The sequence below is a fragment of the Meleagris gallopavo genome, chromosome 1 (assembly GCF_905368555.1).
Source record: "Meleagris gallopavo chromosome 1, MGAL_WU_HG_1.1, whole genome shotgun sequence".
NCBI lineage: Eukaryota > Metazoa > Chordata > Aves > Galliformes > Phasianidae > Meleagris > Meleagris gallopavo.
Genome location: NC_139404.1, coordinates 163659363 through 163684021, shown reverse-complemented (window position 1 = coordinate 163684021; position 24659 = coordinate 163659363). Strand labels below are relative to the sequence as shown.

The 24659-nt window shown below is 42.6% G+C and overlaps 2 protein-coding genes across 3 annotated transcripts in view; one reads left to right on the top strand and one right to left on the bottom strand.

Annotated features, from left to right (window-relative positions):
• Positions 1 to 1194: 1194 nt before the first annotated feature.
• On the bottom strand, positions 1195 to 24659 carry WBP4 (WW domain binding protein 4). The gene is made up of 9 exons (XM_085215790.1): positions 23877 to 24659; positions 16191 to 16253; positions 15974 to 16097; positions 14985 to 15197; positions 14047 to 14102; positions 11306 to 11372; positions 9106 to 9242; positions 7650 to 7882; positions 1195 to 5345 (listed from the first exon to the last, which is right to left on the bottom strand). The coding sequence occupies exons 3-9, from the start codon at positions 16080 to 16082 to the stop codon at positions 5138 to 5140; spliced, it is 1023 nt and encodes a 340-aa protein (XP_085071916.1). The 5' UTR covers positions 16083 to 16097; positions 16191 to 16253; positions 23877 to 24659; the 3' UTR covers positions 1195 to 5137.
• The window catches only part of ELF1 (E74 like ETS transcription factor 1), an 85690-nt gene continuing 85010 nt past the window's right edge, over positions 23980 to 24659 (top strand). The window contains exon 1 of one of the 2 annotated variants that reach the window (XM_085215785.1): positions 23980 to 24115. The gene's annotated coding sequence lies outside the window, so the exon portion shown is untranslated. Of the gene's footprint in view, positions 24215 to 24659 lie in introns of both variants that reach the window. The other variant, XM_085215786.1, reaches the window with a different exon arrangement.

Genomic DNA, 24659 nt, shown 5'->3' with positions numbered 1-24659 from the left:
GTGTTACCATCAAGAAATTTATATACTTATATACAGTCTGAATGAGTAAATCCACTGCCACAACTGCACGGTGCACTGTTGGGAAGCACCTGGGCACTGCAGTGCTGACCACAAACTAAAAAATATTTCTTTTAATGAACACCTCCCTATTTACACCTTTAGTTTAAATTCCCATTTTTAACAGAACATGCACCCAAAAATCACGGAGTCGTAGAATCACCAAAGTTGGAAGCGACCTCCAAAATCATTGAGTCCAACCATCTACCTACCACCAATGTTTCCCCCATTAAACTATGTCCCTCAGTACAACATGTAGGGACAGGGACCCCACCACCTCCCTGGGCAGCCCGTTCCAGCACCTGACCACTCTTTCAGGCAATACATTTTTCCTAACGTCCAACATGAACCTCCCATGGTGCAACTTGAGGCCATCCCTCCAGTCCTATTGCTAGTTATGTGGGAGAAGAGGCCGACCCCCACCTTGCTACAACCTGCTTTCAGGGAGCTGTAGAGAGTGATAAGGTCTCCCCTGAGCCTCCTCTTCTCCAGGCTGAACAATCCCAATTCCCTCAGCTGTTCCTCATAAGGCCTGTGCTCCAGACTCCTCACAGCTTTGTCGCCCTTCTCTGGACGCACTCCAGGGCCTCAATGTCTTTATTGCAGAGAGGGGCCCAAAACTGCACACAGCACTCAAGGTGCAGCCTCATCAGAACTGAGGACAGAGGGATGATCATTTCTCTGCTCCTGCTGGCAACATTATTTCTGATACAAGCCAGGATGCCATTGGCCTTCTTGGCCACCTGGGCACACTGCTGGCTCACATTCAGCCAAGCACTGACCGACACCCCCGGTTACATTTCTTCCAGTCTTCCAGCCACTGCCCCAAGCCTGCAGTGTTGCCTGGCGTTGTTGCAGCCAAAGTGCAGGACCTGGCACTTGGTCTTGTTGAACTTCATCCCGTTGGCTCCAGCCCAGCTACCCAACCTGTCCAGATCCCTCTGTAGAGCCTTCCTGCCCCCAAGCAGATCGACAGTTCCTCCCAGCCTGGTGTCATCCGCAAACTTACTGAGGGTGAACTCAATGCCTTTGTCCAGGTCATCAATAAGATACAGGACTGGCCCCAGTAATGTAAATGACCAGTAAATGTTAGATTGTCCTAAAACACCTTGAATATGTGAGCAGAAGCAATACAGATCATTTCAATAAAAGCTTTATTTGGTATTTCTGTATAAACTCCACTTCAAAGACTTGCAGTATTTTGTCATTCTGACAGAGAATTCTATACAGAGAATTCAGCTGCTCAGCTTTACAGATAACACAAAAGAAAACGAGGGCTTTGAACGACTCCATCTTCCACACTGCACCTTCTGTGAAATAAGTGATGAAAACCCCAAACAAAATACCAAAGCTTGGTTGGTTGGCCACAGCAGTGACTCTCGTGGTTCATAGGACAAACAGCGGGTAGAAAGTGAGACAACTTGACAGGTGGTTACAACAGAGACGGCACAGAGATGCCTGACAGACCACGAGCAAAGGGCTGCAGCAGCAACTGAAGGGATACAGACAGTTTGGAACCGAAAAGCACAAGGATGGAAGGTATGCAAGCTCTGTATGAGGAGTGGAATGAATTCTGTCTCAGGAAAACAAATTCTTGAGAAAATCAAAGAGCTGGGGACAGGAGGAGGCCATCACTGGCACTGCGGCACAGCGATGGCACAGAGATTTGCATATATTGAAATGCTGGAGGAAGACAGTTTGAGGAAGACACCAATAATTTAGAAAAGTAAGGGGTGGCACAACTTGAAAAAAAAAACAAACAAGGACGCCAAGCAGCATAAAATCATTTTTTACTCCTTTTCTGAGATGCCAAAATATGCATTGGAATAACATTCTTTTCAGGGGGGAAAAGGAGCGAGCCATTTATAAATGCACAGGCAGTGAATTTAACTCAGACCCACACCGTGACCAACCCTACCATCTTCTCAATCTGAGCATTGCATTCGAATGGTGCTGTGGCAAAGATTTTGTCCATGATGGTCAAACAACGCCAGACATTTACCAAATTGGGAAAATCTGGATTTCCATCTCCACGTTCCTGGGCGGAGGGTGAAAATGTGGCTTCTAGGCACAAGGATAATTCCAGAGCAGGTGGTCTCTGCACAGCTCCTGTCATGCTGACTTCCATGCCAAACACAACCACTTTTTTTTAGTAGATGCAATGTGTTTCCTTCTAAAAGCACTGTCAGCTCCAGGCAAGCCCTGCTGTAACACACACACAGCAGAAATGGGCTGTGAAGCTCCACTTCCAGTACAAGAGATGATGCAAGAAAGAGAGAATACAGCGCAGTGCAGTGACTTGCCCACGTTCAGACATCAGAGATGGCAGTGAATCCCCTTTATCCCTTTCTGTCTGCCTACTTTCCCCCGGTGCTAGTGGTGCCCAAGGCAGCTGCAGAGCCAAGGTGCAGCCCAAGCTGAAGGGGTGTGCAGTAAAAGCAGGCAGGCAGACCAATGTGCTGCCTGATTGGAAAGGAATTAGTCAGAAAACAAAACGCTCTTCTTCTGAAACAGCAAAAGCAACATTCCTTTGTCAGAAGCCAGTTCAGCCCAGGGGAGGATTAGCAGATGAGGAGTGTAACTAAGATAATACCTACAGGATTCCTATGGCAAATTCCAAAGGCAGAGGATTTTGCGGGGAGATAGCAAGGAAGGGAGAGATATCTCTGCAGAACAGATTATTTGGAACACCAGTGTCTGCAGTCATTCTTACTCAAGACAGTCTTTTTGTATACAAGTGAAAGCATTTGGTTGAGAGATGCGGTGAGGTTATCAACAGCACAGTGCAAAACTAAACAGGGACTCTAAGCACAACCTCTGTATCAGCTGGTTGTCAGTACATTTGGGGGCCAACCACAGCCTCTCTTCAAACTGGACTTCAGAGGTAGCAGGGAAGGAAATGCTGCATTTGTGAAATGCCAGCATCAGAAGCCACATCAGCAAAAGCTGGGATATGCGCCTGACCCTGACGAATGACAAACAAAGAAGACATGGAATCCTTTTTCTTAATGCAAACACTTGCTTTGGCTTCTTGATGAAACACAGCACTTTATGAAGACCTTTGGTTTGTATTACTGCTAACAGCGGCTCAAGGAAGCAAGTTTTGAACGCTTGTATTTTCAGATGTTTTTCAACATCTGCTTAAGGAGTTTAACTACAGGTACCACAAATCGCTGCCTATGACCACTTCAACACGACAAAACACTGCTGAGAACAGATGATAATATTTTGGGAACCTCCCTAAAGAAAGGAAAGAAGTCTTCTTTGGAGGGCTGACGCCTACAGAAGAGCACTAATAAGAAAATCATTTAATATACTTCAGGCTTGGAGTAACACAAGTACTGCAGGGCGAAGGAAAGAGCACAGAATGAAAAGGAAAAAAACTCATAAGAAAAAAAAAACTGTCCTCGAAGGCAAAGCTTGATCAGCTGCTACCTCAACAGTTGGCAGCAGCAGAGGAGCAGAAAGAGTCGCTTGTAGTGGTCAGTCACAGGGCACCTGCGGCACACAGCACGATGTGATCACGTGGAAGGCAAATGGTGGTTGAGGGATGGATGTATCAGGAATGACTCACAATGCTCTACAGAAGTACTGGTGGCATCACATGTAGCCTTGACCTGCCAGCAGTGTGCAGCCGAGACAGGAGAAAAGGAGAAAGGAGATTTCTGCTCTAGCCTTTCATGTGGAGAAGAAGTACATATTCTGCGACAGTGAGAGCAGCCAGCAGTCATCCTGCACCTCTAAGTGAAAATGCAGAGCTGGACATGAGAGAAAATAGTTGGATTTCTCAAAATAAACGTCAGAAAAAATACAGCCTTGACAAAGAAGCCAAAGAAACCCACAGGATTAAATTCGATACTTAATTCTCTTCCACACACACACACACAAAACATCACAAAGTAGGAAAAAAAAAAAAATAAAAGGAGGGACCTCAGCTTCCTTTGCAATATATGATAGATCAGATTCCCACTCTTGTGTCAGCTAATCTGACAGATGAGGTCATTTTCTCGAGGAAATCAAGTTCAGCAACTGTATTTTGCTGTAGCTGGACTGTGCCAACTGCCTTAACTCTGCTTTCTGTCTGAGGTTCCCCTGAGCAAAGACCTGTGAGCTTTAGAAATGGCATGATTGGAACCTTTGTGGCTCATTGTTTGGTACCCAGGGAAGCAGCATGTAGTGTTGTCTTCTCAGGCAGCCAATGAATCTTGATAATGCTAGTGAAGACCTATGAAATCAAACTTAGACTCCTTGAGATAGTCAACTGCTAAAAACCTGAGCAACCAGCCAGGACATTTCAGCCATCAGCCCCACGTAATGATCTTTTGTTTTTCTTTCTTATAGCACTCAGAATAATGAAGCTTCAGTATGCTTAGTCCCTCTCATCTTAGCTAACGCTGTCTGCAACTGCTCAGCCCATTCCTCTTGCAAAAGAGGAAAACCATCAGCCTCAAAAAGGTTGCTGCATGCTGCAGCAGGGATAAATCTTTTGAATATTTTTTCATGACAACATCAAGCAATTTTTTAATAGAGACAAAAAGGAAACGAAGCTAAAAAAAGAAAGAAAATTTGATGTGTAAAAAGAAAATTCAAGCAGAGACAACAAAGCAAAATACACCAGGATGAAAGCATAGAAAAATTTACTGCAATAGAGGTGGTTCCAGATAAATAACGCTGAGGGACGATTTTACTCTCTAGACCACGCCATTGATCCAGTTCCTGTGTAAAAATAAAAGGTCTGCATTATTTTCCCCAGATTAAGCATTACTACATTGTCCTGTACTTAGAAAAGGAGTAAAAAAACCCAGCACAATGTATCTAAAACAGCATACATGGAGCAAACTGAGAGTAGATGGCGTGGTTAAAATAAAAAATACGTCTATTTACAATATTGCATAATTAATATAACACAAACTTCCATTCCAAAAGCAGTCACATCAAAATAAAAAAATAGTACAACTCACATCTGTTTTAATACCTATAAATCCTTAATTTCTATCCAATATTTTCTTTATAAAAGCCAGTTTAAAATATTAAACTTCTGATTCTCTCCAGCTTCAGCAGTATCTAAAAGGTTTAAGTATTACTGATCGTCCAGTCTTTGTCTTAAGTTTCTGGATTTTCCATTTTCAAATTTCCTCTTTTTAAATGTTGGCACCCCTTCTGTCAGGTCTCCAAGGGAGGTCACTGTCTTCTCCTTAAATATCATTGAGGCATCTTCTGGAACATCCAGCACTGGAGGCAGCACGCTGTCACTCTCCGTACTAGGAAGCTCCAGGTCCACTTTTTCACTGTGAGGAGAGAGGGAAACACAAGAGGGTTAATCCATGTGGAGAAGAGAACATGGTGTGCTACAGACAGTAACATCTATATTTAATTATCAAAGCAGCTTTGAGCTAGAGGCAAAGTCTTCTAGCCAAGATGATCATCATTACAGGGATCAAGAAAAATGTTCTTTCTTTCTTCTATGTGAGCTGGCACACAAAAAAAGACCTCTGTTTTGCAGTGCTTATAGAATGCCCCAAGTACTCACCACGCAAACACTCCTGTAAAAGACAGCAGGCTTGCATGTGTGTAAAGTGAACAATGCTGAAAAACAGTGAGTAATTAACAACGGTTCAATGCCAAAATGCTAAAGCTGGGAGAAGAAGATTCAGAAGACAGGATCACAGCTGAAAATCAAAGACGTCATCTAAAAATTACCCATCAGTTTTAGAGGGTCAATGGTAAACACTGAGTTCTGGAGGGATAACCTGAGGCACAAACATAAAATGGAGAACAGCTGAACGGTCAGCAAACAATGGCTCAGATCACAGCTCTATCACAATGACTGCAGCAAAGCACTGTTGCAGAGAGGCACTCTTATGGGACAGGTTGTACTCCTGGCCATTCCAGACAACAAATCAGCACTGCTGAGTGTTTGTCTGGTGTCAGCTCCTACACTACCCAGTTTTGGGTTCTGTGTTTCAAAGATCAGCTCAAGCACACGAGCCAGAGCCATGGGAATGACTTCAAGTCATGAAAAGTGTGACTGCTGCAGTATCAAACAGTGACAAAATTGTATCTGCTGAATAATTTAGAGCTAAAATGCTGTAGAATGGGGTGAGTATGAAGGGAAAGATTGGTTTCCTTCTCCCAAAACTGACCATAGAAAACAGTATGCTTAAGAAGAAACTGAGCAACCTCAGCAACTGAGCAATACGACAGCAGAGCAAAAAAACCACAAACAAGCAAAAATCCCTGATCAGATGCATGTCATGAAAACATCTGCTGTGAATCAGCTGGGCATGAGAAAGAGACATCATCCAGATTTAATACATTGTCTTTAGTAGATTATGTGTTTTGTCCTTCATCTCCTGACTTAAGTTATAACAGAAAGTGTTTGAGAACATCGAGTGCTCATCCATAATGATAGCAGAAAAGAGTTTCAGTGGATTTTGTATTTCTTTCTTGCTTGCTTGCTTAACTTTACTGGGAAATTAGGAAGCAAGAAAGATAACAGCTCAAGAAGAAGTCTTCTAATAGAAATTTTCTAAAATTTTCTTCTTTTGCTCGGGGATATGATTTAGCAGAGGGTTGTTAGTATGGTTAGGTCATGGTTGGACTTGATGATCTTTAAGGTTTTTTCCAATCTGATTCTATGATTTGGCGATTCTAATACAGTGCTGGCTGAAAGTAAAACAAAAAAAATTGCTGTTATAAAGGGTTGTGCCCTTCAAGTGAACAATTAGAATCGGCAGAGCACCTGGAATTAAGAAATAATTCACTGCCTGTATAAGTAACTCAGCCAACATCCTGGCAATCATGTCAGCAAGTAGTGATTCCACAGGGAAGGAACTCTAAGCAATACTAACAAAGGATGATCAAGATCAAGTTGCTGCTGGTCCTAGAAGATTGAGATAGCTCTTGAACTCCAGGCAGATTTAGCCTGACCAACTCATCGTTCACCAGAAACAGAATCTAGCATGGAAGCTTCTAGGAGCCTCTGAGAAAACTGCCTGTGTGGTTCCAAGGCTGGAAGCAGTTGAAAAAAAAAAACAGTTACAAGAGCTGAACCAGATTGTTGGAAGGAAACGATGATCAGGAACATAAACTCAGTGTAACTGCATTTAAATTGTTGTTCCTTATCCTCTGAGAAAAATGATGGATGACAATTATCCTCTAAATCACTTCACTGTACTTTGCACTTGTGGAGGACTTCTGCATTGAAAACGAAATGCCACTGCTGTCCTCCACGGAGATCTATTACTTAAAGAAATCACCACGCATTGGACTGACACTGGAATGGCTGCCCAGAGAGGTGGTGGAGTTGCTGTCCCTGGCAGTGTTCAAGAGGTGTCTGGATGAGGAGCTATGAGATACGGTTTAGTAGCTAAGTGGTAGTAACGGTAATGGAAGGATGGTTGTACTAGATGATCTTGTAGGTCCTTTCCAACCTTGTGATTCTATGATTCTAAGAAAAGAATTGTACCTGGGTTACGTTCCCAATCGCTGCTGTGCTAATTCTGCCAGAAGTCAGAAGAAAAAGCTTCAGCTCTTGAAAAGATTCTGGAAACAAAACCTTGTGAAAATTACTATGGTAAAAAGATACTTACTCAGGTTCTTCTTCTTCTTCATTTTTAATTGCTTTCCATTTTCCATAAGAGTCAGTCTTAGACTCATCACTGGAGGCTTCTTTGGAAGCCAGTGCAATCTTCTCTTTATCGACGGCTTCTTCCTGCCATTTCACTTCCTGCCATTTCACTTCCCGCCATTTCCCGTAAGGGCTTAACTTTTTAGCTTTGGGAGATTTCTCTTTCTCTGATTCTTCGTCATTTTCTCCTTTCTTCTAAAGAGGAAAAAAAACCCACCGTAAGCAAAAAAAGCCTAAATAAAAACATAATGTAGCTTTATTTTATCTTTTACTTATTATCTACCATTCATAATTTTCAACCAAGAGTAATTTTAAACAACAATTTCACAGAATGGCCAGGGTTGGAAGGGACCTCAAGGATCATGGATCTCCAACCCCCTGCCACATGCAGGGCCACCAACCTCCCCATTTAATACTAGACCAGGCTGCCCAGGGCCCCATCCAACCTGGCCTTGAACACCTCCAGGGACGGGGCATCCACAACCTCTCTGGGCAGCCTGTTCCAGCACCTCACCACTCTCATAGTAAAGAACTTGATTTCTTTACATTTTTTTCTGCTTGAGCTTTCATCCCATACATTGTTGAAAAAAAAACCTTAGATATCACAAAAAAGCTGCAAAATCCTGTCTGTCATGGCTGAAATTAACAAGGAGTAGGCGACACCAACTTACTTTAAAACAAAATTTGGTCTGTTAAAATCAAGTGGCAAGAAAATCACATGAAACTTTCAGTGTGTGCACATGCACACTTCATAGCTAACGTATGGTACTGGTTTATAATGATGCATGGTGATATGCAAACATGTATTTTAGAATTAACACCTGTCTATTAATACATTTTAGAGTTAAATCATCTTTATTTGTTTTGAACTACCAGTTTCAGAAAACCATTTGACCCAACCAGAGCCATAATCATGCTCTTTATCTGCAGTTTTCAATCTGAAGAGATTGAACTGATTAAAAGTATATACCTGTCAAAATATATAATGTTTTTTCTGAATTAAAACAGAAATTACAACCATCTCCTTTTCAATTAAAGGCATTCCCTCAAAGCCTCTTCATAGTCATTTTACCAGTGGAGGTTGAAAGTCAGCCCGACACTGAAATCCACATCATTTTTTGGATAGTTTCAGAGAGATGACAGCTTTCTTTCTCAGAGCACATCACACTTCTTGCAGAATTCTACTTGAGATTGGCTGGAGGATACCAACCTCATGCTCTGCATTCTGGAACAGTGCCACTAACATTCCAAATAATTGAACAAATGCTCATTTCATTATTCAAAAAAGCGTGAACTTCTGTTTTCAGCCACGATGTTTAACTTCATCACAGTGAGTATAGCATATAAAGTCATCTTATGCTGGAAAATGAATATTGTACATAAAATATATCTAAGGAGAGAATAAAGAGAGAATTTACCTTTGAATTTGTTCCCGGACTTTGTCCTTCACTTTCACTGTCTTCCTGTTCGGAGTCTGATTCAGAAGAATGCTTGCCACGTTGACTGTTCTCATTTGAAGATGAAACAAAACCATCAGGTTTCTCCCATGTGGACACTGTCCAAGATATTTGAATAATCACATTATGTACATATCTAATTCTGTCTGTTTTTGCTTTGACGGCATCAGCTTTCAGAAGCAACGTTACCTTATGCAAAATATACAGCAAATAATTTGGCACAAGGGCTTCTGCCTTTCTTCAGTTCATTGTTCCCAGCAAAGATACTGTCCTAACAGCTGAATTCACTGAAGATTAAAGATCACTGTAATCAGTGCTTAAGAAAAATATGACGTGTAGCAAACCATGGCCTACAAGACTCTGGTCCTAAGACAGGACAGACCACCTTGAGAGGTGCCTACTTGATTTGAGTTACCCTTTGATGACAATGAAAAGGTAAGGGAAGGAACGCTAACTGTGAGTCTCCTAGCTTTCAGGACGGATAAATCCTTCCCCTCTGCATCTTGTCTCAGTAAGATTATGCCTTTAATAAAACTGCTGTCAAGCAAACAAATGAAAACGTGACTCTGAAAAGACACAAAAGAATCTGTAGAACACAACCTCATTTCAGTATTCCTTGATTAGAAGAAGCAAATAATCAAATAAAAGTGGACTCAATCGTCATAAAGCTGTTTTTACTAACAGTAAGGTAAAAGTAATAATTTTCTATATATAATTTTATATAAGCTCCCAAATGCAACAGAACTGCTAGTTTTCCAATTATTTTATCTATTTCCAAAGAAATCACCAGCTGAAAACAGCACTTAACAGCCATGTACCTAGGCATATCCTGAGAAGGAAAGGTATAAGAAACTGATGACGAGTAGCTTTTGACTAATAAAAAAGTCTCCTAAGGGTATTACTGTCATCTTGTTTTACACCAACAACTGAGAAAGTTCACTTTCTTAGATGTCACTTAAAGCCAACAGATGAAGGTGCAGCCTCCTGTAGCATATCACAGGAGCTTGGCCTAGAGATGCTGGACTGCTAAGTTACATGCCTGAGATGAGACATTACAGATATTCTCCTTGGTTAAAAATCTGTCTTTCCTTAGAGGATAGGATTAGTGCTAACAGAACTGACAAGCCATTTTCAAGTCAAAATTTTACCAGATACAATGACATTCTTCAGTAATGTGATGTGTCTGCCTGAAGAGCTTACATCCAAGAGTATACAAGTACACCCGAACTCAGAAGGCAATGTTTAAAAATAACCAGCAACTCACCTTCCTTTCAGAAAAGCAAACCACAAACCATTTGAAAAGGGAGGTGGCATGCTGAAAAACTGTGTTTTTTTTTCTCCCTATTCTTGGCATCATTAGGAATTCTGCTTCATACCCAACATCAAAAGGAAAACTCATAGCTGGCCTAAAACCTCTTGCTCTCCAGAGAGGCACTACTGACCTTTTCTGATTCAAACAGATTTAGAAAACAGGTGCCTGTTCTGGGGGAGTTACCACAAAGTTCCCTACGCAGGGAAAAATGGGGAGAAGTGGAGGCTCTGATTCTGGTTTTTTATATCAGTCCTATATCAATGACAGGAAAGAATCATAGAATCATAGAGTGGCCTGGGTTGAAAAGGACCACAATGATCACCTAGTTTCAACCCCCTGCTATGTGCAGGGTCACCAACCACCAGACCAGGCTGCCCAGAGCCACATCCAGCCTGGCCTTGAATGCCTCCAGGGATGGGGCATCCACAACGTCCTTGGGCAACCTGTTCCAGTGTGTCACCACCCTCTGTGTGAAAAACTTCCTCCTCAGGAAGAAGAAGGATCACGAGGTTCTAATTCTGTCCTACATACCTGTCAAAATAAAATCCTATCCATTCTAGTTTTCCAAGCTAAAACTTCAATACATGTGTGTAGAAATGAGGTAGTCATATTTTAGAGCTGTAAGTTGAAGGTTAAAAAAAAAACAATGAAGCACAAATGCACACAATGAGACAATAAAGGTATAAAGCCAACACAAAGTAAGCAACAAGTATATTTCAACTGAGTAACAGCTTAAAAAATGTGAAACATAATAATGGCCTTAAAACACAGCTATTTGCAAAGTAAAATGTTGCCCTGAAAACTCTCACTTCTGAAACAGAGATTAACTGAAAACCAAGCTCGCCTTACCTCCTGTCTGTGTGTTGTAATAATAGGTATGACCATCTTCACTGACACCTTCTACCCACACTGCTCCCTGAGAAAAAGATAAAGGAGTCAATCAAAAAAGAAAAGAAAAAAAAAAAGACTTATAAGGATCTACAAAAGCATCACTTAGAAGACTTTACTCCTTTTTTTTTTGTTGAAGAATACACCTTCACAAAAATAATTGAATAATTAAACTTTGCAAGAATGCATCCCAATGAATTTGTGTGATTTGGAAAAGCACCAATTTCAACAAAGCACTGATTTTTCCTACTGATTACCAAGTGCACGTGACAAAAGATGCTGCTGGTATGTCTTTGTGGCTAAGTAATGAAAATAAAGATGCTCTGCAGAACAGAGGATCACACATCACATGTGGCTTAACATCTTCCATAAGAACTTGATTTCATGAACAGCAGTAACACATACAACTTTCATTGCTCCTTAAATATTAATATGACTTGTTTTTTTTTTACTGGGTAGGATTTCTATGCAGCTTCATCATACATTATTTTTGTTATTTAGATTCTGAGCATTTTAGAGCTTGTCTCTTTGAGGTTTTCAACACGTATTTGACATTGGGCACATTAAGCATCCTACTGGATACATGCTGTCAAGTATGACACCACTCTTAACTGGTAGCCCTTGATGCACCTATTTACTGCTCAGTTCTCTGCACCTCTTGTGAAGCCCGAGGGGAGAGCTAACCTGCTGTAAAACAAGGAAGAACTGTGAATCTCACTTGCACAGCATACTGCAAGCATTCCCTTTAATTTGTGGGAAATGTGAGTCCTTGGTAGAGATCTGGAACGTTCCCAATTTCTTTAGCTCAGACTAAATAAAGGAGCAATTAAATGCTTGCTTTTAGCAGTAGCTGAGCCAACTAAAGATACCACAAAGTCACAGGTCAGGGTGAGGGAGGAATGGCAAAACACAGCCATGTGGCTTAGGAGAGATATCGGAGGGTGAGGGTGTGTATTCTCGATAGAGCTGAAATGAGCTAACTTCAAATTGTTGCCAAGAAGCTCCTTCTCTCCTCCATCTGGGCTTTCTGAAGCAGCATTTCTCTGACTGCCCAGAAGGCTGACTCACAGAAACAAGCCTATGAAGCACTAACCGAAACTCTGATGTCCTCACTCCCCAAATGAGTTCACTGTCAGGACAAATACACAGCAGGGAATGGTACAAGATCAGTCACAGGACCTCTCTCAGTGGAAGGCTACAGTAAGACTGGCTTAAAAACATTGCAAAGCCATGACTTGACAGAAAAGATAAAGAACTGCTTAACAAGTTGCGCAAAACTGTGGGGGAAAGGAATCAGAAAGCCAGAGTAGCATGCGTTGGGAACAGGATGCGTGCAGCCTCCAGGGAATAAACAGTGGCTGAAAAAAGTCTGCATTTCTGAAGTAAAACTCTCTTTTAACAAGAGATGGAATAAAGACAAGGGAATTCATGGACTTAAATTGATGCAATTGCCTAAAAATATAAACAACTATAAATATTTTCTACTTTGTAAGTACTCCAGTACCCAGCAAAGGCTACTTTCTGAGATACAACACATGGTGACAGAAAGTTAAGCACTCTGACAAGGCCAGTTTTTTTTTGCTCTCCAACAGAATATCCAACATTATTAGCAAACAATACTGACTTTAAATCACACTGTACCTATGACATCTATATTAGAAACGTGGAAAACTTCACATAGCTCCGTAGGAGTGTTGTAAAAATAGTGTTTTTTAATGTTGGGAAGCACTAAACTCCTGTAGTGATAAACCACAGAATCATAGAATGGCCTGGGTTGAAAAGGACCACAATGGTCATCTAGTTTCAACCCCCCTGCTATGTGCAGGGTCGCCAACCACCAGACCAGGCTGCCCAGAGCCACATCCAGCCTGGCCTTGAATGCCTCCAGGGATGGGGCATCCACAGCCTCCTTGGGCAACCTGTTCCAGTGCCTCACCACCCTCTGTGTGAAAAATTCCCTTTCAATACCAGGAGAAAGTCCACTGATAATCAACTTTCTGGTTTTGGACTATTTAGCAAGTCTGCTTGTCCTTTAAATAAGGAAGACAGTAAAATGATAAGAAGTTGCTTCTACATAGGTTCCACGGCTCTAAGAAACTTACAAAAAAGACCAATTATCACATAACTGTATCCTAAAGCAAGCACAAAAAAAGGAATTCATATTTCTTTAACTACTAAACATCACAATCTCAATGTTTTCTAAGCAGAGCATTGGGGTCATTAAGAACCAGAACACAAGAAGACAAATGTGCTCCTTTATACACATAAAAAGCAGCTATTTCTCACTCAGCAATAGTCAAAAAGTGTTAAAGATTTCTACATCAATGTGGTGCAAAAGAAACTCATGAGCTACAGTTCAGACCTGAAGTCTCTTCAATGCTTCTATTCCATCCTACTGTAAAAAGAGAGGTACAAGAAACTGAAGAGAATTCATTCAGTTTACAAAAAGCTTTCAGTTTTATGGGCTAAGGACTTAAAGCAACGTATTCTGTAAAAACCACTATCAGTTCTCTTCCCCTGATAATCAGCCAAATTATGTTTGTGGAAGAAAATATCAGTTTTTATCACACGTCATAAATGATCCCATATATTCAAACGATGTTAGGTTTTGCCAAGTTTATGAAAAGTGAACAATTGTTCAGCTCATTTCTGGTAAGTAGTTGCAAAGACCAAGGAAAATCTGAATAACAGCGTTTGATTACCGTGTGCGAATTTTTAGAGTTGCCTTGGAATCCTTTTGGTTTCTCCCACTGCGATTCTTAAAAAACAAAAACATATTTCATCCGTCATTCAGTCCTGCTCACGATCCATAATGTTTAGAAAGGAAACAGATCTAAGAGTTATGACACTGGTATGTGCACACATACAAAGCGCAGTATAGATTTATACATTATCCTTTATCAAAATACAGTGTGAACAATAAAGCAAAGTGTCTTAATTACAGTTGGCTTTACCAGGATTAATCAGACTCTGTGAAACACTGGTTGATACACTGATGCTGGGAATTTGGTTAAACAAAAAAAAAAGTTAGTATAGGCCACAAGAAATTAAACATACAAGATTTTTTACCTTTTGGAAGTTACCTTGTAGAAAGAAAGACTAAGGTAAACAACAAAGTCATTTCTAAATTTATAAGAAACTGTTTGTGATGTTGTCATTAATCACACGCACATACATAAAAGGGATTGCTTTTATACTCTAAAGTAGACCATAACACATTGCTCCTCAACTGATGTTGGTCAGTTAGGCAAATGTGGAAAGAAATAATCAGGCAACAACTCATAACTGCCCTTATTTACTTGGGCAAAACTGATGCTGAGGTAATTGCCCAAATAATTTCCTGGTAAGATATTTAGAAAAGGAATAATTATGTTTTGCATTCTTTAACCTTTGAGAGTCTAAAAATTTCCAGAAAGAGTGGGACTACTGCATTATCTCATTACTATCTTATTAACAAAATGCAAATACAGTCTGATGTTCTCAATGCCTAAGTCTTGAATATTAAATATCGAAACTGCATCAAATCATTCAGATTTTAATAATCAGCTTAGTATTGAGGTGGCAGAAGGGTAAATGCAGGTAGTCTTCACTCATTTGTATGCAATAAGTTTATCTGCCTTTGCTCCTCGCTGTTTTTTACCTCCTGTTTTTGTATTGTAGTAGTAAGTGTAGCCTTCAGGAGAAAGTCCTTGCACCCATTCCTTTGGTTCAGTTTTTGATGACTCTGAGGTGCCCTCACGTGTCTTTTTTTTCTTTTCCTTCTTTTCCTTTTTTTCTTTCTTTTCTTTCTTCCCTTTACCTTCCGCTGTGTTACTCTGTGTTTTATTCTGTGTCGAACTGGGACCTACATCATCTTAAAGGAGATAATATTTAGTTTTAAAAGAAAGAGTAATAATCTGAGCTTAAATATTTGACACTTATTAACAGCAACTACAAATAGGAAACTCTGTGTTACCCATCAGTATTATACTCATTGTAGCCAAACTGAAAAGACTACATTCAAAGAACCTTTCATTTTAGCAACACTACACTGTTACAAGGCCCAAGTATCCAAAGACGAGTAGCAACATTAAGGACCAAAGAACTCTGAAGCAAAATTAACTGCTGGAGTTCTAAAAAGACAGCTTCTACAGAAGCTTTACAGTACAACTTTTGAAAAATGATTACGTTCTCACATGGACTGAACAAAGGTACACACAGAACTACAAGATGAGAAAGTGATTCTAATCCCTACCTGGTACCACTGGGAGTCCAAGCTCTCCTATTTGATACAAACTTGCCTCCAACTGGCACAAGTGAAACATGAAATTAACTAAGGGAAGCTGCACCTCTCACTCAGAGTACCAACCACAGTATCCACATGTTTTGCTGTTGCACTGTGTAAGTGTTCTACCCCAAATCAGATTGTTCCATGCACCCAAGGACACCTTAGCCAAAAACATTCTGTACAGCAACTTCTACTACTGGCTTTTTTTTTGCAGTTTTTTTTTTTTTCTTTTTTTTTTAATAAGCAAACACAGTTCTGGAGGTCTACTCTGATATTGCTAAATCCTAATTTAAGAAAAAAAGCATTTCTATTCAATATTCTTTCAATTCTGCCTTTAATCCTTTGGCAACTATATGAGCTACCTGGCTTAATTCCAAGCCTTTTCAAATCCTCTTGATATGCTTTCATTGCAGCCTCCTCCATTGCTGCAAATTCCTTTGACATGTTTTCTTCTTCTTTTGCTTTTTCCATGCTTTTCTTCCTAATCTAAAAGAAAACACAATAAGAATAAATTTCAACAAATCCGGTAATGAAAGTGATTAAATACGTGTATCTGTGAAAAGAAGGTGTTTGAATTACCTCACTAATTCTTTTGGCCACATTTTCCTTATGATTCTTTCCTCTCTCATGAAAGTCTATGCTCTTAAGAAAACAAGGAAAACAGGAAAAATGAATAAATACATTTTTTTAAGTTACTTAAAATTTAGATAAACTAAACTTTGTTGAACAAATTTAAATGCAACGTGCTTTGAAAACATTTACAGCAAAGTCTATAGCTAGAAAATATTTGCTCATAATCAATTCAGGAACATTTTGAAACATCTAACATAGAAGTTTTGAGAAGCCAGTAAAGGTCCAAAATGATATTTATGATCCAATTATAAACTTTCATACCCTGTATTTATGAGATTTATACCTTAAAGTAATACTATTCAGCACAGGTATTGGAGACAATCTGGATTCCATCCCTGTGCTGTCCTTCTGAGTAGCATCCCGTGGCTTTTTCTACTCACTTTGTTGGCTTTCCTGCAATCCTTCTGAAACTATGTGGCTTATTTAGTGTTACAAATATTAGCTCTTAGGTCCTTAATTACAATATTCCGAATTGCACAAATATCCTGGTCCAAAAATTTGAGAGCCAACAGAAAAGCTAAGATGGGAGAGCCGAGTAACTAAGGACAACAGGAGAGTCTGCAAGCCACAAAGCTGCCAGGAAAAAAAGCCATCAGAAACTGGAAGGAATTGAGAAGCTCTGCAGGTGTGCCAGCTGAAGCTCTCGCGTGGGTTTGAACACTGAAGTGCTGAAAAGTCAAGTGTGCCTAAATCTGACCTAGTAACCCCAGGAGTTCTCTGCACAAAAAGATGTGCAGAGGATGCGCATCCAGATGATGATTAATCTCATTTAAAGACAGGTTGGTAGCTTACCCAAACCCCTTCTCTTCATGCACGACTCTTGGCCGAAAGTATGATAGAAACCTAAACCAATCAGCTCAGATCTGTGCTTCTGAATTACAGGTATGTAACTGTAAACCAGATGAAGTCCAGCTCCAGAAGTACCTTTGGCATTGAATCAGGAGTGCAAAACTCATTTTTGAAGTGAGAAACCAATGGGTCTCATAGTCTGCAGAAGGTGTCTGCAAGTCAGCAACACCTTTCTGTAACCCAGTAACATTTCTGTGGGCTGTGTGAAATGAGAGAAACTTCCTTTAAGTGCTCTGAGCACTGGATGTACCAGGCCTGACATATAAAACAGCACGATGCCAGGTTTTGCCTCCTACTTGCATACTAAGGAATGGGCATGGACAAAGCTTCAAGTCAGACTGGATGTTAAGTTACAAAACCTGAAGAAAAAGAAGGGTGTCAGATATGCCAGTTCTTATCCTGCACTGCCAAGTCAAATAGCACAACACACCATCTCGTGTTCATATATGTGCTTCTCACACATCATGATTTAATGATTACAATTAAGTATTAGAAAGGCAATTTTAGACAACACTTTCCATGCATCAATAAATCGGGAAAAAAAGAAGTGATTTTAAAAGCCTGTAGTAGAAATCCCAGGTATTTCAGAATCAGGGGTATAGTACAGCAGGTGATCATACAGGTCTGTTGTCTGCTATCCAGCACTTGCAATAATCGCAGAACTTTTTTGGCTGAGACTTCCAGTAATCGGCCCTGGGGAGGAGGAGAAAAAGAAATAAATGACAAGCAATCTGAAACAATAACCAAAGGCTCGGGTTATTATGCATATAACCTCAGAAACTCAACTTAGGCATTGTCTCTGGCTTTGGATTAATGTCTATTTTGGATACGGCCAGCAGTGAGCTTAGTAAAATAAATGCTGGACGATGTGGAGGAATCCAAGAACGGATCCTGAGCTGTGCTGTCCCAGACAAAACAGCACAGTGCTTTGGGTGTTTCAGTATAACAATGTGAGTATTTCTGAAAGTATAATTTGGATAAGAAGTTGCCCAAGTGTGAGAAAACATGCAGAAAACTCTTCAGAGCTCCAGAGCCACTATGTAAAAGTATTTAACAGCAAAACAAACAACTCCTCCAATGATTAGATAAAGGCTGCTTCTTCATTATTTAAAATTATAAGCATGCTGAATGCACTCTACAAATACTTATCAGTCTGTAAGCAATGGTGTATTTGCAAGATGCAACTTTTCAAACAATTTTCTGAAAAGCTTGAAAGCAGATGGGCTTCCTCCAGTATAAACAGAAATCTGCTCATCCCTGCATGGTAAACCTTAAACCTGGGAGATTACTTAGTTGCACATTTAATTAAAAGGCTTTTGAGATTCATATTCCAAAACACACTAAGGCCAAAGCCTGGGAAATCTAACACTGGTTGATATCCAGTTGAGTGGGGGAAGAGTTCAGAGTTCAGAAATACACCTCGTGTCTCTTTTCCTCATTTGACCTGTAGCTCCTGAACTGCCCCTAAACCCTTTGACATCATCTAAAATGAATTTCCAGCTGAAAGCCACATCAACTTTCCTAAGGCATACCTCCAATTCTAACAGAAAGCCTCAGTACACACTTCAGAGGTGCAAGAACATCTGTGGATTTCCATCTTTAAACTAACGGGACTCGTGTTTTGTCTTCAGAAGAACCCAGTGTGAGTAATACTAAGACTGTGCAGCTGCATTCACTGAAAGTCAAGATGTGAGAGTTTGCCAGGATGCATTTTAAATCTCATTTTTCCACTGTTTCCTTTCCTGAACACGGTTAGTCATCACACCTGTCACAAAACACTGTAGCTGCACATATAGTAATCACACTGGAAAATCTGAGGGCACACCTGGGGCTTAAACACAGAAATTGAGGCCTTGGCAATGCCAGGTTTTTGTCTTCCATCTCCAGTTGTTTTTGCTAAAGATTGGAGCTAGTTCACTAAATGGTAAATACAAGACTGTGCAATAGACCTGGTATCCTGGGAACCTAAAATCCTGCTAACAGAGTTAACTGTGTAAATTACAGTTCTGATTCTGCAATTTAGGAGCGCTACGAGTTTTACAATGCTGAGATTTGCAACTTCAGTTTGTAGCACTCAAAAAAAGAGCAAGCTCATCTGATGTTATTCAGTGATGGAGCCTGCAAGGCACCAACAGTGCTGCACTGAGGAAACCAGAGGTGGGGATTCAAGAGCTGCATCTGCAGAGAGATCTCACTTCAGTGAGGTACTTCACAGGCTCTGGTCACAAGCCTGAAATTTAATAAAACATGATGAGAATGTTTAAGTATGTGATTACTTTTCTTTAATCAAATGCAGACATGTGAATAGATGCAGTTAAAGTGGTACAAAAATCTTCTACACTTGAGTTCTGTCCTGCATGGCCTCACCTCCAGTACTGCATGCACCACAACATCAGGACATAAAACTATTTGAGAATGTCCAAAGGAGGGATACAAAGATGGGGAAGGATCTGGAGGGGGAAGATGCATAAGAAGCAGCTGGAGTCTCTGGATTTGCACAGCTCAGAGCAGAGGAGCTGAGGGGAGGCCTGATGGCGGCTGCAGCTCCTCACAGGGAGCGGAGGGGCAGCGCTGAGCTCTGCTCTGTGTGACAGCGACAGGGCCTGAGGGAACGGCATGGAGCTGCGGCAGAAGAGGGCAGCTGGGGGTTGGGGACAGGGTCTGCACCAGAGGGCAGTGGGCATGGAGCAGCCTGCCCAGGGCTGTGGGCACGGTTCCAAGTTGCCATAGTTCAAGGAGTGTGCTCTCAGACACGGAGTCTGATTTTTGTGTGGAGACAGGAGTTGAGTCGATGATCCACGTCTCATGGGTTCCTTCCATCTTGGGATATTTTATGTTTCTAAGGTTGATTCTAGTCTTCAGCTTTACAACAGGTACAGCCTGCTGAGAGCCGGAGAGGTACCGGACTCACCATCACATTTGCAGCCACCTCTCTTCATTTCACTGAAGTGAAAGGACTGTCCAGAATGCATTAAGTTGAATGCATGAAAAGTCATGTTTTCAGGGCTGAGACGTTAGCTGACAAAGGGGAATGCAAGCAGCTAGGTTACGCTGATCACAGGACATGTGCAAGTGTAACTGGGAATCTTTCACTTCCCAGAGAGGTTTGACAGAGGCTGCTGGGACCCCAGGTACCAGAGCTGGTGCATAAGTTAGCTGGGCACTCTGCTGCTGGGCCCACAGGGAATTGAGTGCAGCACGTGCAGAGTGGACTGGGTAGAACTTCTAGATGAACTGCTGCAAGCTTTCAGCCCAGATCTGGATATCCTGTACTAACAAGAAATATGAATCTCCTAAGGAACACCGGGTTTGTTTCAGCTCTTACTCGTCAAGCCAGCATGAGCAAAATGTGCAAACACAGTTCAGAAGGTTGGAGAAGGAGGAGGGCAGAAAGATGGAGTGAACATAACACTGTTTTCTAGAAACACCAATGAAATGATCCTGTCACAAACAGCTGTAGAGTACAGATAGTGTCAACATTAAAAATATTTTCAAATTTCTGAAAATCATCTAGGACTTCAGGGGCAGTGAGATCACAGGGAAGAAACACCAACTCTGCATTAACAGCACCTGTTACATTAACTGCTCTACAACTCAGACATTCTCCTTGCTGTAATTAACTTCCTGAGACAGTAGAGTCACAGAGCCTATGTTGAAATGATGGACTCGTGCACTTCTACTGTGTTTGGGAGAACCCAAAGAGAACAGGCTCTGCTGACAATGTACAGACAGCAACCTGAGGAGGAACTCCAGCAGTGTTGGAGTGCAAAGCCCTGAGCTCTCAAGTCAAAGCTCCCCGTCAATACATGAGTCTTCTCCCAGCAATGTTTTCACAAAAACAGCAATTGGTTTTCTTTAGGAAGCTTTAACAATATAAGCTAGCTTCAGTTCAGAAAGTTTTTCCAAACTTTGTTTTGAGGCTGTGCTGGAGTTTTGGTTCCTATAACAAGCAAGAGAGTGGAGAGACATAAGAAATAACTGTTTCAGGTGGTTCTGAACACAAGAAAATTTGGCAATGCAATCAAAATCTGGAAGAATTTGCTATGAATGGCTTTGCTGTAAAACACCAGGCTTGAAATCTGGCAGGGTGCAAGGAGTTTGTATGAGGGCTGTATCTGCCCAAATTATAAGCCTTTGGGAGGAAAAACATCACACATGCTCAGCAGTCATCTTTGGTTTTCATGTCTACATAAAGATTTTGCACATGGATAGTATCTTCCAGCTTTCTACAGGCTGAGCACAGAACACCCTATGAATGCTTCATCTTAAACACAGGAGTGTGAAGGGAGCAATATGCAGATCCCAGCTCTTGACTATGCAAAGAAATGAATTCAGACTGGCTATTGCAGCTGTAAGCAAGCTTTCAACAGAACACGGTATTCAGAAATACCAATACATTCTGCTGAGGAACACTTCTAAATATTGGGGAATACTTCTAAGGCAAAGTAATAGTTGTGTAATGGAACAGCGTAGAAAACAAAGAAAAAATGGCTACATATTTCACAGCAGGCATTCCACCCGGGAAGCCATCCCAGAAGAGCTAGGTCTAATTCAAATACCCCAGCCAATCTTTCTGTATATTGGCTAGCTCTAAAAATGCAACATTAAAATGATCACAGAACTACATCAAACAGCAAAGTGCCTTCTTATAATGTGAATTAGGCCCAGTGCAGTAGCCCTCACAACCTGTACTCAAGAACTCTCACAGCAATTCCATTCATTCCTGGTGCACTAATCCTACCCCCTAAAGCTCTTCTTTGATACATCTCCTTAACTTCTATCAAAAATATACGTTTTTAAAAAGCTATTTAAAAATAAGGATTTCAGAAAATGTCATCTCTGACACATTTTTCTTGGTGGCCTTCTGCTATGCCACAGAATACACTCATATACATTGGATAATGGGTGGGAATTAATCATGACACAGGGTGGCTCTGTGAAGGCTACAGCCCTTCTGGCCTTCAAGTCAATTGCCTTCTGGCAACCTCTCAGTAAATTCCCATTTACAACCTAACTGGCTGCCACATTTTACTACTGTAATCACCCCCACTAAACACACAGGTCATGAGCCTGCAAGGCAATCTAAGCAGAATCTGTATGAGCTGCTTGATTCAACTCTGTACTGGTGCTGAAGCTCATTTGCATGTATCTGCTTTGCCAGGTTGTTTTCTATGCTTACTTGAAAGGCAACACCATGAACAGCTGTAACAATATACAAGGATGCACAGGAGTATCAGAGCAGCAAGACCTCTGCTTGCTCAGAGCATCCATGGAAATCATCTTGTCTAACAGCAGTTGTCTAAAAAGTGAGGTAATTAGGTACCTAAGTTGGTGATAGCCATAGACGGTCATAGAATGGCCTGGGTTGAAAAGGACCACAACGATCATCTTGTTTCAACCCCCCCGCTATGTGCAGGGTCGCCAACCACCAGACCAGGCTGCCCAGAGCCACTTCCAGCCTGGCCTTAAATGCCTCCAGGGATGGGGCATCCACAGCCTCCTTGGGCAACCTGTTCCCCTCCTGTTTATATGCTGCCTTCAAGTACTAGAAGGTCACAATGAGATCTCCCCAAAGCCTTCTCTTCTCCAAGATAAACAAGCCCAGTTCCCTCAACCTTTCCCCATAAGTTCTCTTATACAATGGAAGGAGATTGGCACCATCCAAAGGGCCATCATTCCCATTCTAAAATTGGCACCTGAGATGGAAACTGAATGGCACGGGTGTGTGTTTCTTCCTTGTCATAGAATCATTAAGGTTGAAAAAGACCATCAAGATTAATATAGTCCAACCATCAACCCATCCCACCATGACCACGTCCCTCAGCGCCACATCCACACGGTTCTTCAACACCTGCAGGGATGGTGACTCCACCACCTCCCTGTGTGGCCTGTGCCAGTGCCTCGCCATTTTTTCTGAGAAGAAATGTTTCCTAGTATCCATCCTGAACATACAGAAAGCCTAAAGCAAACAACCTAAGTGAACCTTCAGAAGGTAAATATATGAGGTCAGAGATATCTACTGGGAGCAGAAGTCTGCTGCTGTGGATGAAGACAGACAAGGGCTGCGTCAGGGAGAATATGATAAGAGAAAAAAAAAAAAAACATCAACAAAAACTGGGTCAAGAAGCTGCTGAGGTATAATTTTAGCAACAACTGAAATTAAGAGCACTGCAAAGAGTCTGCAAGACAGGCTCACACAGCCTACCCGAGAAACACTTCCCCACAAAAAGATTTCAACTCCGTGATCTGCTTCAGACGTTTTTAAGCAGGAAAGTCAGGCTAATACAAAAAATAGCAGAGGGAAGCAAATCTAATCCATATGATATTCTTGCCTTGACTTGACTCGATCAAGACTAGAGCCTGCACTTTGCTCCCAGAAGCAGGCGGGCATTAATCACAGAACGGTTTGGTTTGAAGGGACCTTAAAGCCCGCGCAGTTCCAACTCGGGCTGCCCGCGTCCCATCCAGCCTAACCCTGAGCGCCTGCAGGGATGGGCCAAACTCAGGTTTCCCACGCAGTTCTTTTAAAGACTTGAAAGACAACGGCGATAGCAGCAAAACGAAGACGCAGCGGCTTTCTCGTTGTGCCCCTCGCAGAAGCAGAGGCACCGGGGGAGGCCGTGCCCCCCCCGCCAGCAGCAAGACGCCGTCCTGCCCGGCCTGTCTGGCCGAGATAAAGCTCGGGACCGGCCCGCCGCTGCCCGCCTGTGCTCCCCTCCGCCCCGGCCCTGCTTTCAGAGCCCCCAGCCCAGCCTGCGTGCTGCCCGCTACCCCAGCACTCACATATCCGCCGCCCCAAAGCACCACCGCACCGCCGACCTCCGCTCGCCGCCGCTGGAGCGGGGCGGGGCGGGACGTGAGCGGGGCGTGGGGAGAGCGCGGCGACGGCGGCCGGCGGGGCTCAGTCCGCGTTCTCCTCCGCCCGCCCCGTTCCCACCTCCTCCCTCCGCCCGCTCCTCCTTCCCCACCCCGGGAGCGGTGAGCGCTCAGCGGGGAGCCGCGCGCCGAGGGAGCCGCCGCCGGTGAGTGCCGTCGCGCCCCGCGCACGAGGAGGGACGGGAGCCGCCGCGGATCCGGGGACGCGTGTTCGAACCGCGCCGGCAGCGCTCCGGAGGCGGGAGGTGCGAAGGGAGAACGGGGCTGGGGAAGCGGCGGGGAGCCCGCTGGCTGCTCCTGCCAACTTTCCGCGGAGTTGAGGGGTGAGAGCGGGCGAGGACGCGCGCACGGAGAATGGGCGGGCTGCGCATCGCCCTCCCTTCCCGCCGCCGTCCCGCCGGTGTCGGGCAGTGCCGGCTCCGTGCTGCCGCCGGGGCGGAGGCGCGCGCGGGACGGTTGGAGGCCGCGGCGCGTGCGTGTCCGTGAGGGAAAGGGAGGCGGCCGGGGCCCCTCCGTAACGGGCAGCGGTCGCTCAACGACGCTCCGGAGAGAGGGAGCGGGGTTCGAGTCCCGCTCGTGTCGCCTACTTGTTGGGCGCCGAGTTCTCTCTTGGTTGTTGGACTTCAATAAAAGTCGTGCCGGTGTTGTATTCTGATCGCGTAACTTGTTTCCCAACGCTACCACAAACTG

What these genes read in the sequence shown, in the direction of transcription:
- WBP4 (XM_085215790.1), bottom strand. Translation starts at nt 16,082, where the DNA reads ATGGAAAAAGCAAAAGAAGAAGAAAACATGTCAAAGGAATTTGCAGCA. An exon ending in TTACAACACACAGACAGGAG is followed by an intron (nt 9,243 to 11,305) that starts GTAAGGCGAGCT and finishes TATCTTGGACAG; the next exon opens with TGTCCACATGGGAGAAACCT. An exon ending in GAAGAAGAAGAAGAACCTGA is followed by an intron (nt 5,346 to 7,649) that starts GTAAGTATCTTT and finishes CTCTCCTCACAG; the next exon opens with TGAAAAAGTGGACCTGGAGC.